General features: G+C 40.1%; 3 protein-coding genes across 4 annotated transcripts; 1 reads left to right on the top strand and 2 right to left on the bottom strand.

The window, feature by feature from the left end:
* The first annotated feature begins 1,811 nt into the window (after window positions 1–1,811).
* LOC137733126 (uncharacterized) lies at window positions 1,812–4,092 on the top strand. Its single transcript, XM_068472287.1, has 4 exons — window positions 1,812–2,397; window positions 2,757–2,991; window positions 3,171–3,264; window positions 3,627–4,092. The coding sequence occupies exons 1-4, from the start codon at window positions 1,940–1,942 to the stop codon at window positions 3,902–3,904; spliced, it is 1,065 nt and encodes a 354-aa protein (XP_068328388.1). The 5' UTR covers window positions 1,812–1,939; the 3' UTR covers window positions 3,905–4,092.
* A 490-nt stretch (window positions 4,093–4,582) lies between these two features.
* On the bottom strand, window positions 4,583–7,440 carry LOC137735663 (uncharacterized). Its single transcript, XM_068475112.1, has 9 exons — window positions 7,316–7,440; window positions 7,164–7,222; window positions 6,986–7,055; window positions 6,263–6,296; window positions 5,923–6,170; window positions 5,772–5,835; window positions 5,577–5,665; window positions 5,241–5,480; window positions 4,583–4,953 (listed from the first exon to the last, which is right to left on the bottom strand). Exons 1-9 carry the CDS (start codon window positions 7,349–7,351, stop codon window positions 4,804–4,806), a joined length of 990 nt encoding a protein of 329 aa, XP_068331213.1. The 5' UTR covers window positions 7,352–7,440; the 3' UTR covers window positions 4,583–4,803.
* Window positions 7,441–10,516: 3,076 nt separating this feature from the next.
* On the bottom strand, window positions 10,517–14,071 carry LOC137734073 (splicing factor-like protein 1). 2 transcript variants are annotated; one of them, XM_068473342.1, is made up of 2 exons: window positions 11,627–14,071; window positions 10,517–10,835 (listed from the first exon to the last, which is right to left on the bottom strand). In XM_068473342.1, exon 1 carries the CDS (start codon window positions 13,986–13,988, stop codon window positions 11,643–11,645), a length of 2,346 nt encoding a protein of 781 aa, XP_068329443.1. In that variant the 5' UTR covers window positions 13,989–14,071; the 3' UTR covers window positions 10,517–10,835; window positions 11,627–11,642. The 2 variants fall into 2 exon arrangements, with proteins under 2 accessions (XP_068329443.1, XP_068329444.1); XM_068473343.1 differs by having other exon boundaries at window positions 10,517–10,724.
* Between the last annotated feature and the right edge of the window lie 678 nt (window positions 14,072–14,749).

Genomic DNA, 14,749 nt, shown 5'->3' with positions numbered 1-14,749 from the left:
ATAAATGAGAGATACTTCTCAATTCTCAAAACTATGTGGATGTCCAAAAACTCAAATTCAATGCAAAAAATTTTCTAGGTTAAACAATTGCCCTAATGAAAGTTCTTGGATGGTACCAATCTAACTTAGGGGTGAATACGTTCAAGCTTATAGTCTAATTCAAAATGTAGTTTAAATTAACCAGTTATGTAGACTAAATCCTACACATTAATATTTAGTAGAAACATAGAGAGTGGACATACATGTAAAATTCAACGAGGCAAAACTCACCACTGAGAAAATCTTAGGCTACCAAGCCATGATACACTAAGAGGAATGAATGCAAAAAAAAAAAAAAAAAAAAAAAACTTATAAAACTCATCTTAATACATCCATAACTAGAAGGTAGTTTTGTCTCCACGCCTTGGCTACTCGATTTTTCCAGTCTCTGAGTGAAAGTGGAACGACATTAATGCGGCCATCGATCAGATTCTCCTCGAACTTTCCAGGATACTACCGCCCCCATCATACATAATGAATACAACCAAATAAAAACTCCCCCTAGCTAAAATAACATCTCCCCCTTATTGTCTCAGGAAGGGCCAAAGAAGGAACAAACACTAGTCATCTTTGTCGACTGAATCTTCATTTTGGTTGTATTCATAACATCGGATGGCTTCCTCCTCCCTAACGCTGACTGGTAGTATCCTATTATATTTCAAAACACTAAAACACATCACATTCAAAACTAAAGCAATGACGAAACAAAAATAATAATTCCATAGAACACGAGCAAAATAACATTTTCATTTCTTAGGTTTCACTTTCATGGGTTGGGGAGAAATGCAACGGAAAGCACAAAATTCATATGTTTTCTTAACTTTGCCAAGTTTTTCTCGTCAGCAAAAACCAGTAGCATCATTAATCAATCAAGTACAGTACCCATTGTCGGTGGAGAGACCGATCTCCTCCGTCCTCTCCCGTTTCTTCTACTAAAACTTGGACGTTTATTTAGGTTTTCGGAACTAGCTAGGGTTTTATAATATTTTCCATTGGTTCTCCCGTTTTCTGTACATGCATTCCCAACTTGGGCCTCCCTAGTGGTGATTTTTAGGCCGAACTTGTGCAAAATTTTCTGGGTTCTAATTGGTTGGGCCATTGGGAACAAAAAGTTTTCACAACCAAAAAAAAGTCAGAAAATTAGGGTTAGAGAAGATAAAGAGAGAGAAGAGTGAGAGAGAGATGGAGAATAGAGTCGGAGAGAGAGTGAGAAGAGAAAGAAGACGAACAGTGAAGACGACAGTTAATGAATTTATGACTATTTGATTTTCGGTTGAACGTACATGATGGAAGGAATCTGGATGGAAGAAATTCAGAGAGAATCTTACTCTAAGAATTTGAAACCAAGATATAGTAAAATGAAGAAGATGTCTTAACCGATAAGATAATCTACCACTTGGTTCAAAATTTCTAGGGACCCTATTTGTTCCGATATAATAAAGATTAGAACTTTGAGTTCATTGTTCACTACCCTAATCGACCGGCCAAGTTCACACATGTTATAAATAAAGTATTTTTATTTGGGTTAACGTTAAGTACATAACAACAGAAAATAATGAATGATATACATCCAAGCAAAGGAATAAACTTTCGCCAAAAATAAAAGCAAACGAATAAACAACAGAAAGATAAGGGGAAGCCACCTCCCTCAAGGAACCAACGTGGAGCCTTCTTTTGTTAACAAGAAGTTTGTGACGCCAATGGAACACTGGACCATTTTATATACCTATCCACATCCTGGCCTCGAGAATATCAACAGAACAGGAGTCAGAGGCAGACAAGCAAAGGAATCCACTGAATCCTGGCTCCTCCTAGGTTTACATAACGTAGAAGGAAGACACAGATACATAGTCTGAGAACTAAAAAAGGAGAAGAAAAAAAACCTAAAAGTTGTGTGTCAATGATGTTTGGTGGGAGAAGCATGGGCGGAGGAGGTGGAGGAGGAAGCATGTTTAAGGCTGTGAGTAGGGCAGCAGTCACCAGAACTATTGCTGGTGGCCCACCAATTCAAGAACCCCTATCTTCTTCTTCCAGTTCTACTGCTCCTAATACCACCACCACAAATACTACCGCCACCTCCACTTCTAGGCACAACCAGAAGCCCAGTTCTTCCCACAACCTCTCTCTCTCCTCACCCACTTCTCCCTTTTCCTCATGCAATATTCCTCTGGCTTCCAATTCTGGGACACCCAGTTGGCCTTCTTCCCCTCGCTTTGATGATTTTGATTGGGTGACTGTGGATAATGGGGTTAGCAGTGAGGATGATGAGAGGCTTTCACATGGGTTTATGGATGATTTTGTTCTTGGACCTGTTCCTTCCAAGCATGAAGTTCACAATGCTGTCTCTGCCCTTCAACAGTAAGCAACTCAATACTCTTTGTCTCTGATAAATAAAACCCTTTGTGTATGTGTTTTATACAGTATACGCGAGTTAGGCAGGTTCGTTAAGGAAGTCTTTATTGCCTGGGGCACTCGAATTCAAATTTTCCTGCCCGTGCTTGTAAATTAGTCTAATTTATCATCGCGTCATAAAAAAACTTATGGCGGCAGCTGTGGGTCAGGCTTGTTGGCGAGGGCAGGTGTGCATGACCTATCGCATTCGAATTTAAATCCGTAATTTAGATTAGTTTATCAACTTGTCAAATAAAAAAATGATTAATTAGCTGCCTAGTGTCGTAGTTTACACTAATCATGCCTTGTTTGATGAAATGGTTTAGGGTTCTCAGTCCTTTCATCAGGGATAAGTTTGGTTCTGAGTCAGACAGAGATGTGGATGATCAAATTACAAGTCCTTCTGCTGGGTTTGTGCACCCAGCACCTTCAGCTGGGTCAGAATTAGATTGGATGGAGCCTTCTGCCTATCTTTGTAATAATTCAAAAATGTTGCAGTCTCACGGTGTTGAGAGAGTTTATGATGCTTTCCATCTCTTGCAGACTGAGTCTTCTGTGCAGGTTCTTTCTTTAACATCTTTCGTTTTTGTTTCTCATACATTTCTGAATTTTGGTTTCAAGAGTGCATGTAAACTTAAAGAATTAAGACCGTTGATTCTGTTTGATAAATTATTTTCACATTTTATCTTGCTGAGGATGAAATTTTTAGAATTATGTCATAAGGGTATTTTCTTGTGCAGAGAATGGTGATGGCATTGTCATCTGATACAGCGGTTTGGGATGCTGTGATGAACAATGAGGTGGTGCGCGAGCTCCGGGAGTCCTTCTATGCAGGTTGGTGTGATATGAATATAAGGAGTATCATTGATTGACTTATAGGTTCTAATTATAACACTCTAATATTCCAATGGGATTTCACAAGTGCCAGATTGTGTTCACAAACGTCATTTGTTAATCGTAGATGCCTCTTTTACGTGTTGTTTTCCTGGCGTTAGTTGCCTCTGTTTCTTATGAATGTATATTCATGCGTGTTTCAGTGATGAAATAAGGTGAAGTTTATAGCTTAAGAGCAATAAGCTTGAAATTTATAGCTTGTAATAGTTGAGAGATGAAATACCTTGTCAATGCTCACAAGTTCGATGAACGCAGTCATGACTAATGCTGGTTTCGACATGAATTTTTCATCGTATACGCAGATGAAGACAATAGCTCCGAGAGTTCACAAGAGAATTCCAATGATAACAACGATAAAGCTACAAACATTGTGAAGTGGATCTTTCAAAATACTATGGCAAAAGTCATGGAAGCAATCGATAAAATTACAAAGGTCATGGGCGGCTTCTTTCAACCTCCAAGCAGTAAAAACGCGAAAGCAGAAGCCAGCAATCGCTTTGAGGACAAGCTGAAAACATCATTCATGCTCTCCGTTGTGGTCATGTTGATTGTGGTGGTTACTCGAACCCACAAGGCTTAACCCTAAATCCGACGACATCACGTTGTACATCCCCATTGGATGACTTGCTGCTGAAGTTTTCCAATCCTCTGCATTGTTAGGCAGTTTATGTTTCAAACTGTGCTTTGTTATGGTCTTCCAGTGCTGGTACATTTGCAGGTTGCCTGTAATATGGGGATTTATGGATATTACCTATGATTTTTGTTTAATATTGTTAAATTTACCATTTTTTTAGAGATTCAGTTGATTTTTTCATTGCCACCCCAATCTCTTGGCAACAATTACAACCGAAAACACAACTCGAATGGTTGAGGTCCAACTACGCAATTTTCACTTGAAAGGCCAAGAACATCTGATCACTCTTTATCCGAGTTCGAATTCCCTATCCGGTAAAATTTTAGAATATCGTTTGGGAATTGTTATTCGCACTCCACAAATTTAACTATGCACTCCAAACTTTCTATATTAAAAAATATACTCTTATGATGAGTGCACAACAACAACTGTGTGAGTTTATTTTACACAGCTGGTCCCAAGCCAGGAGGAGGAGAGGATGTTAGGTAGTCGATAAGCGGCCCTCCGTTTTCACGTCGAATCTCTATGATACTGAAAGACTTTGTTGTTGTTGTTGTAACCACATGGATTCAGTAAAAAAAAAAAAATAGTTATCCTTGAAAGAGATGGATTAACTAAAAAAAATTGCGAAGATAAAACAGTTTAACCACATGGATTCAGTAAAATTGTTTAGCCAGATGAATTTTCTCGTTTTCACCTACAACCGCTTACACAACCTCAGTAATTCTAGCATCATATTTACTCTCAAGATTTTCCTCTACATATCTACCATTTCAGCTTTCTCATGTGCATAATTCCCCCACTTACACCTCAATATGCACAAGATTTTGGTGACATCCCTGCATTCAATCGATGCTAATCACATTTAGGAGGGAATCCACATCAGGAGTTACAACAGCTCGCTGGCGCAGCTCTCCAAGAACGATGCATTTCTTCTCTGCAGCGTTGGCTACCACAACATCTTGAGCAGACACGCTGTCTGAACCAGGTGAAACCTGCGTATCGTAAGCACATGAATGAACATTATGTTCTCATAGTACTTGAATCTAGCTTGGACTCAGTTGGAGGTGAAATCTAATGACAAACTACTCTGTGCCGGACAGATGACACGAAATCATCATTCTATGGATTGTGAAACAGTAAGAGTAAGTGGTAAGTAAACCGAACGTCATTGAACTTGATAACGAAATGATTTAACATATATATAACCAACAAAAATGATAAGAAGCTTCTATAATCGTGCTTTCTTTCAGTTTAAGGAAAGTTAATGGCTGTGACTTACATCATAGAGGGTATCTCCTAGCCTCAACTTGATCGTTCCGCTCTTGTAAACCAGCATTTTACCCATAAATCCGGCTGGCAACTCTTCGAAACTACCTTCCTTCTTTGGAGCACCTGAGCTCTCCAGCGATGTTGAGCTTCCAACTTTCTCTTTGCCCTTTGCAGTAGCTGATGGCTTTGACGTCAATGGCAAAATGGAAGGAAGTTGAACGAATAACAACTTCGCTTTCACTTTTTCGTCCTGTCAAGCAAATTTAGCAACATCCCATCAAATATATCACTCTGTTTAGTGTTTAACATTGTTGCGTCAGAAATAAGTTACTAATCTAATACGCACCAGCAGCCCGAGTTTTGAAGCAGGATTTATCGTGCTCTCATCATACTCTTTTTCAGCATCCTCCCCGAATTCGTTCGCATTAAGGATTTCTAAAAGCAAAACAAAAGGTCTATGAATTACAAGACGACTATAAACAAAAAGTGCCATCAATTGCGTAAGGAAAACCCTCGGTTTTCCAGCTTTCAGAAAGAATACCTGGGTCTCCAGAGTTGGGTTGCCTGAGAGGGAGAGTAGTAGGATAGTATGTATTCTCATAATCCTGTAGAAGCACCAGCGACGTGTTTGTGAGAGAGCGATACAGAGAGATAGAGTGACATAGAGACAGATATATGGCGCACGTTCTTACCCAACATTCTCCATCATTTTTCTTGACAATCTGAAATGGTTCTGCATCAATAGCATCTTCCATAGTTACATCCGTTTCAGCTTCATTAGAGGCTGAAGGAAAAGTTAAGAGACTTTGCTCATCATCAGAGCCTTTGAGAACTAAGCTGCCGCTTTTGCTACTATCGGCATCCTTTGCAGCTCCAAATGTTCTGATAGAAGTTGAGGATGCATCCGCTGCTCCAGGACCAAACGCAACTTGCACAGAGGCTGCAGATTGAACAGCAAACATGAACGGAAAGCAAACCCAGGATAATCTAAAGAAAACAAGTAACGTGCAAGCAAAGTTAACGAGAAATTACATTTCTTTTCGAGTTTAGCTCCCCGTCTTCTCTCCTGTAAATGCAACAACAGAAATCAATCATCTGTGCAGCTAATGCTTATACAAAACTGATAGAAATCAATCATCTGCGCGTGTTCTTACACTAAGCCCATAACCCTTTTGAAAATAGATACCATACGAAAGAGTAATTCCAGGTTATACACTTGAGAACCACATTTCAGCTGTGCACATATTGGCAAAACAGACATTGTGATTTATGTTCCGTTTCTAAACTACTCTATATACGGGGGACGGTGACTCAAACTTGAGAGTAAGGAGGATTCGAACTTAAGATGCAAAGAGGACGGGCGCACTTTTTTCGCTAATTTGCCGAACCCACATGTGCAATCCGTCGCATTTTCCGACAAATGAAAAATGAAACTTTGAAAGTCTAAACTCTAAACCGCAAACCCCAAAAGAGGAAGTTTCAGCATTATGGATTTGTCTAATTTAATACCATACCAAACACACCCTATGATCAAATTGTTAAGACTTCACCTAACTTTTCAAAAAAGCCAAAAGCCGCTTAATCTGTTTTTTATTTAATTAATAAAAAAACCCCAATAATTAAAAAGAAATAACAAATGAATAAATAATTCACATACAAAAAATAAGAAATTGTTTAAGTAAGAAAATGAAAGAAAAAAAAAAAGGGGACTGCAATAAAGAGAGAAAAAAAAGTTGAAAGACGAGAGAGATTTACTTTGTACTCACTTAGCAGAGTCTGGGCCCGACGAGTTTCTTGACCGTCATCGTCGTCGGCGTCGGCGTCTCTGCATCGATTCGCAGCACAAAAATGTCAAATGAAAACTAATAATCTTATGAATTTTGACGGAAAACGAAATTAAAAGGGAATTGGATGGTGAAATTATGAGAGTTACGGAGTGGGAACAGTTGGTTCACGGTTCTTGCGAGGTTGGGCTTTGGGAATGAACCTACGCTGGAAAGAAGAAGAGCAAGAATTTCAGATCTGGATAGAGTTATGGTGAAATTGAACAAGAAATTTGATGAGAGAGAAGAAGCTGGATGTTACCTTTCTGCGACGGGCGGAGGGATCGTCGTTATCCATGGCTTTCTCGACGGAGAAGAAGAACGGAAAAAATGAAAATTGGGGAAAAAAAATTGCAGACAGTTGGTGTCGAACCGAGGTCGCTTGCGAGGAGGAGGCCAGATGGAATTTACAACGCTGCTATCCGGAAGAGTTTATAGGAGCCCTAAAATAATGAGATATATCACGTTCCCAATGCTTGGACAACTCAAGTCTCTTCTAGTGACAGGGTTTGCAATGTTTAATACATTAGCTTCTGATGTAAACATCTCTACTCGAATTTAATAAAATTCTTACCTTGAAAAAAAAAAAAAAAAAAAAAAAATCTTCAGTTTGGTTATAATCCAAAATAGATAAGCACATTACGATTAGATGGTTTCAAATCCGACAAACATTCAATTAGATATGCGTATTACGATTAGAGGGTCTTAAGTTAGCAGAAATCCAAATAAATATGCATATCACGATTAGATGGTCTTAAATTCGATAGCACACTTTCCAAATGGATAAGGGAGTTTTAACGAAAAACTCATGGTACTGTTCACTTTAACGAAAAACCACATTTTTACATTAAAAAATCAATCTTGGTACTATTCACTTTACCCTTTATTTTGCCATTATCATTAAAACTCAAAAATTTCAAATCATTTTCATTAGTTTTCTTAATAGATAATCGTATCACGATCATCAAATCTTCAGTTCAATTAACAACCAAATGAAAGAGTGCATCAAATACCATAATTCCCCAATTTCCCCATGCACCGAATACTAATCGGAAATCTCCCACGCCATAAATTGGAATAGTTTTAGAATATCACATGTACCAAAAATCGTCTCATATGTTATGCAACCATACGTACCAATGGTAATCGCATTGATTAAAATTAAATTCCAATTGCAACTAGCTATTTAATTTTAACGGTTGTATCGTTAACACATCGTGTCCAATCTCAATCGTCATCTGGATAAGAACTTTCAAGTTTTTGCACATGTCAATGAACTAGTTCTTGAACGGCCCGTCCAATATCATTTGGGTCTTTTAGATTTCAATTTTTGTGCTCGAGATAGAGACATCCTACACTCAACACGAAACAAAGGAAGAACCGAACCCCGACCTCAACAGAGCGTATACCGCTTCCGACTAACCGGCACTTCATTCACATACCGTTTCCTGCAAGACCTATCTACATTACCAATAGGAAGGCCTAAACATAGTATCAGTCAAAAATGGGAGGGCCAATTCAACAGAGCACGCAATGAAATAACGAAACGAGGTCCGAATGAACAAGTAAAAGCCACAAACTGTTAGAAACTGGTTAAAATTGCTGCAATTGTAAAATATCTGCATACACAATCACAATTGGACTATTCAGTGACAGCCCTAAACCAGCAACAAGAGAGAACACAGGTTCTTCTCCTCTTTCCCAAATCAAAGCTCAAACCTAGGAAGAACGATTTGAACTCGAAATCTAGTGGCTTCATCCATGAGGATCCGTCAAACCTAGTAACACCAACCACTTTGAAGAAATTAGATAACGAAATACCTCTGTAAGTCGCAAAAAGAAAATGCTCACTACCTAGTATATACACAGTTGCGTTTGCATAGAGACCAAGGACCTACACGATCCTCAGTACTTTGCCGCGAGTACATACTACATAGTGAAAGGAAAGGTTGCTACTACTGTGTTCACATTGAACACAACTGAACTTCAATGCATAAATTAGCCTGAAAAACAACCAAGTCCGAGCTCATCTGCAGACAGGGTTAGTGAATTGCCGCTGACGGGAGATGTGGTCGCTACAATAAAATGGATTAGCAGTATCTCATACCAAATTACCAACAAAACAACTCTCCAAACAATGAAAGAATAAAACCTTCTTCCCACTCCCTCTAACCAACAAACTAGGAATCCAGGCAAATGTGGGGGACCAAAATTTCTGCATGCTGCTAGTTAGTTGAAATGTACCAAAAACCCATTTAAAGACCAACACACGCATTCTGGCACATATACATACAAATGTGTAATTGCTGTCACTCGAGACAAAAATTACACATGTAGACGAGAAGGCAGGTATAGTTACGGATAAGTAGTAAAAGGAACGATTACTCACAGAAACTTCATCTCAGAGTTCCAAAAGCTATTGAAAAAACCAGGACTTTGGGGCAAAAATATAGTTTGTCAGATAGAAAATATAAAGAAACAAAGAAAGAAGAAAAGAGGGAGAAAAATGGAGATGCAACTACTCTCTTCATTTAAATTAGGAGGGCAAGCCTTGTATAGAGAAAAACTCGAAAGCAATAAAAAAAATACCTAGCAATCCAAAAACACAAAAATTAAGGGAACATCTCATGCCTTAAAACTGCTGAGTAAAAGAAATAATTAAGAATCTAACCCACTATAGAAATAGAGTTATTTTCTCATCCAACGCCTGCAAATAGCCAATCATGTTCACGGGTTATAACGTTAGGCAATGTTCAACAACTCTCTCCAGCCCAAGTGCACCCTTGTATTCAAACTTAATACAAAATATACAATCCAACTTACGCCCAAATCCTCATCGAGATAGTTCAATAAGATTGTTTTTACAAACAGCTGCTACCATCAACTATTCTATCCGCCAACATTCATCCCAAAACCAAAACAATTTCATTTTTTCCTGAAACTCTCTTCTACTTGCAACAATTTGTACCATATTCGTACTCGCCCAAATGGTCCACTTTCTACCTCAACAAATCATTGCAACACTCAAGACTTCATAATTTAGGTTATGACCAGGGGTTAGTTTTACTAAGATGCCAATACAAGTGTAAAATTTATGGAAGTGGTCAAATACACCACCAAAACTCTGGATATTCAAAAAAAAAAAAAAGAGATAACCAATACATGAATGATTTCTTTTACCTGCCAAAGGAAAACTAGAAAAGGACATCAATATCCCATTGTATTATACAGAAACACAGATAAGCAAAAACATAACAACATTATCTTCCACCTACCAAGAATGCCTCGAGTTGCAAGGCATGATTACCTTTTTAAAATGGAACGATAACGCATCACTGAAGCAGCGTCAGAACCATGGCAGGCGGAAAAGCTTAGGGTCCTTAAGGTTAAAACTTGTTTACAATAAAAACTAGAAAGGCAAAACAGTTAGGCCAATCAACAAAACTAGTTATGCAACCCAATATAACATCACAAAACATTAGTACCAAATAGTGTACGTTCAGAAGAAATTTGAACAAGGAGAAATTAGTAACTAGAATTTGTAGGAGAGATAAGTAACAAGAAAAATAAAAAAATTAAGTCCAACATAAGCACCCAAAATAATATGAATAATACTGTTTAAGATGACTTCTCCAACATGAAACGATCAACGGAAGTTCCAGCCCACGTCTCTGCAAAGGTCATAACATTACAGCAAGGTTAAAGATGTGAGTCCCAAACTTCAACAAAGTCATGGCAAGAGGTAAGAAATCAGTTCACAAGAGCTCCAAGAAACATCAGTCCTGTCAAAATTTTACATAATGGCAATGAAGAAGGGTCAAGTACTGCAAAAACCAGATATAAATGACTTATGCAGCACAATATATAGAAAAATCAGATATGAGTGTCCCTCAAGCATAAGAATGGAAACTATAAATGTAATCCTAGCCATGTGACTTTGAAGACCATCCCTGCACAACAAGCTTTTTGGGTGATTCAATTAAACACAGAAATGCACAATCTGCTTCATTTCCATCCAGAGGGGATGGAAGCGAGGGCTTGTGTTAGTGTCCATCACGCCTTATAGTACAAACCAGTGCCATAATTCCAGAAAAAGAGAACCATAGGAAAAATTGTACAAGAGCCAGGATAGATATCCAGAACTTTCCTGGGGAATCATATACTTACAACAATGGTATGATCATCTGTTGCTGTAATCAACCTTCATAAATACAAAAGACCAAGTGAAGTCCCAGCGTAAAATAAAAAGTGGAAATTTATAAAGTAAATTAATAAACAGTACCCATCATTCACCCACCCCAATAAAAAGTGAGAAACCCAAAGCTCACTCACATAACCAGGAGGGAGCAAGAGAGACTAATTGAGTTAAAATTCTTGTAAGTAATGGACTCTATAGTTGAAGTGCTGGATATTTATTTCTATATTTTGACACAGGTTAGTATTTTTGTAGATATGAAAAACCCCGGCCAGTTCAAATGGATAAAAAATCAAAGCAACACAACAACTAAGCATCCAAAAATACCAAAACATAATTTGTATAACCAGGACTAAAGCAAAAATGTGCAATGCATACCTATCAGCTTGGATTTTCATTTCATTTCTGCCATGAACTTCTCATACTCTGCATCTGCACCATAAGTTGTCTTTTCCGCAGAAGAAGCAGGAGGGTGAACCGGAGCACTCGTGGCCCATGGAACGTTACCAATGTTCTGAGATTGGTCTGCAGTTGATCCAGGTACAGGGCCGGGGGGAGGTGGAGGTGGTGGAACTGCATTGTAGTAAGATGAGTAACCATATGAAGCAGCAGGATAAGTGTGTTGGCCGTTTGGTGGCATTGGTGCTGAGGAGCCACCATACAGATTAGTTTGTAGAGATTGGGTAGAGACATTGTGTTCAGATTGAACTCCTGGAGGGGGATAACTGTGTTGTGCTTCACTTGAAGTCATCGGTTGAGGTGGTGCACCAGGGGGAGGAGGGTATCGTGCACCATAAGGAGACATATGTTGACCCGGCATGGGAGGAGGATACATGGTTGAACCCGGGGGAGGCGGAGGCGGCGGAGCATAAGGAGCATAAGGAGGAGGAACAGGGGGTCCCCATGGAACAGGAGTACCCGCATAGCTAGTAGGTGGTGCATTCCCAAGAGGACCACCGGGGGTAAACTGCTGGGATGGAAAGGAAGCAACAGGCTGGGGAACGGGGTATGTGGGCATTGCCGATGCTGGAGGTCCAGCAGGCTGCGGAGGCTTGCCGGCAACTCTGACAGCAATGGTTCGCTGCTCTAGGCGATAACCATTCATGCTTGCAATTGCATTATTAGCCATTTGAACATCTCCATACTTCACAAAACCATAACCCTTACTCGCTCCAGTAACCCGGTCCCTGATAACTTTGGCCATCACAATATCACCAAACGCTGAAAACAATCGGATTAAACCATCGTCATCAAGGGTAGGCGGCAAGTATCCAATGTACAAGTTTGTCTCGTCATAGTCCTTGACCGGCTTGACTCCAGTTGATCCCAAGCCTGGATGTGATGATGCACTGCTAGTGCTGCTAGTACTGTTAGCCCAAGGAGGATTGCTTGATGTACTATTGCCTGGGCCAAGTGCCAACGTAGCGGTCTGCTTAGTTGTGGATTCAGGAACTGTCCCCCCCAACTCAGCCAAGAAGTTCTGATACTCATCATCCATTTTCTTCCCAGTTGTACCCTTCACTGGGCAATCAATGGTTGGATGCCCACCATCACCACATATCTTACAAAGAACATCGCTCTTGAAGGTCGAAGTACGTGATGGACAAGCATACTGACGGTGCCCCGGCTCACCACACAACCTACAATACTCCTCATCCCTTATTGTCCCATTCAATGCCGCAAGTTCCCTAAGTTGTTGCCTCTTATGCTCATTCAACACCTCATCAACAGGCTGCAAGAGTTTCTCCACCATCCCAGCCGCAGCATCAAGAGCGTCTTGTGTATCTGCCTCAACCAAAACATGCAAGTCCTCGTTCTCGGAAGGGTCAGGTTTCAAATCCCTCTTCTGTTGCGACCTGCCTTCTTTCACCGAACCTTTACCCCTAATGACAATTTTTGCACCAGTTTCTTTCTCCATCCTCTTCTGCGTATTACCTCTTGGCCCAATGATAAGTCCGATAAAATTGTATCCGGGATATTCCTTCATCGGTATGTAAAGCTTCTTATGAAGCTTGGGTGGCCTGTAATCAGCCGGGGGCTTAAATGCCGGGTTCCTCTTAATAATCTGAGCAATAATTTCCTGCCTCTCTTTGTTCAACCTTTCACGGGCACGGAACTCTCTAGTATTAATCCTAATTCCCATGTTATCATATATAGGTTCCGGCGAAGGAGACCTAGCCCCTTCGGGACGATCATCTAAGGGCAAACCCGAAGACAGCATTCGACTAATCTCAAGCAACCTACTATTCAAAGCTTGAATTTCTGGATCAAACTCAATACCTCCCATGAAATCCGGCAGCTGAATCGCCTTCGGCTCCTCATCCGCCCACCGCGACTTCCTCTTCCTCGTCCCACTGCCCGTCTCCCCACCACCACTCTGATTCTCCGACTCGGGCTGAGGATCCCACCGGCTGCGGCGGCGGCGCCTGCTGGTCGTCTCCTCCTCCCCGCCCGAGCCATCCCTTTCGTTGCCGCTATTGGTGTTGGTCAATCCGTTTTCCGACAACAGCGGCTTCGTAATAGCAAGCTTCTTGCAGGCGTCAGTCGAAATACCGTTCTCAGTAGCGGCCTGGGGATTTGGGAAGGGGTTTTGAGCATCGGAAGCTAGGGTTTCAGTGGGCGGCGGTTGAGGCGGGCCATTCGAATCTGAGGCTAGGGTTTCGGCAGTAGGAGGGGGATGAGGATCTAGGGATTCGATTGGAGGAGGAAGGTTAGGGTTTGATGGAAGAGCAGCCTCCATGGATTTGAGGATTTGAGATTGGAGAAGGTTCGAGTGCCAGAGGGAGTCCAGAGAGAGATGTGTGTTTGCTCCCGAAGACGAAAATTTTTTGTTTGGTAAAAAGAAAGCGGGACGACGAATCTCCGAATATTTACAGTAGGATGGGCCCATAGCAAATGGTGGCAAAACTAACGACCTAGGCCCAGCCCAACTTTATATACACACGCCTATCCAATTATAAGTTTAAAATCAAACTTATAAAATAACTAAATAATTTTATAATTTTCATGTACAAAACGAAGTTGACAAACAAAGGACTTCTAACTCAAGTAATTAACGTCTTTGCTTCTAAACTTGATATCCTTTGTTCAAGTTCCTCGCTTTCGATATTGCTTGATAAATAGGATCGAAAATGTTGCAGTAACGCATTAGGCAAGCAAGAGAAATTCTTCTACACGGGTGAGACCATGGATGGACTTAAGTGATGCAAAAATATAGTTAGTGTCTTACTTTTGTTAGTATGCGTGGGCGAACACACATGTTGAACACCATAATTTAGAGGAACCATACTAAAGAATTCGTCGCAATTTAAAAATGGTTATTTGTCAAAAAAGGCTATGAAGTTACATTGTGACAATAAATTTACAAGGAAGATAGCAGATAACCTAGTAAACATAATCGAACAAACCATGAAAGTTGATCGATATTTTGTTAAGAAAAATCTTGACATGAAGGTTGCGTATATACCGTTTGTTAATTCATAGGGGCATCTAGCTGATATT

The sequence above is a fragment of the Pyrus communis genome, chromosome 5 (assembly GCF_963583255.1).
Source record: "Pyrus communis chromosome 5, drPyrComm1.1, whole genome shotgun sequence".
NCBI lineage: Eukaryota > Viridiplantae > Streptophyta > Magnoliopsida > Rosales > Rosaceae > Pyrus > Pyrus communis.
The sequence above is the reverse complement of the archived record's forward strand: the minus strand, read 5'-3'. Positions and strand labels throughout refer to the sequence as shown.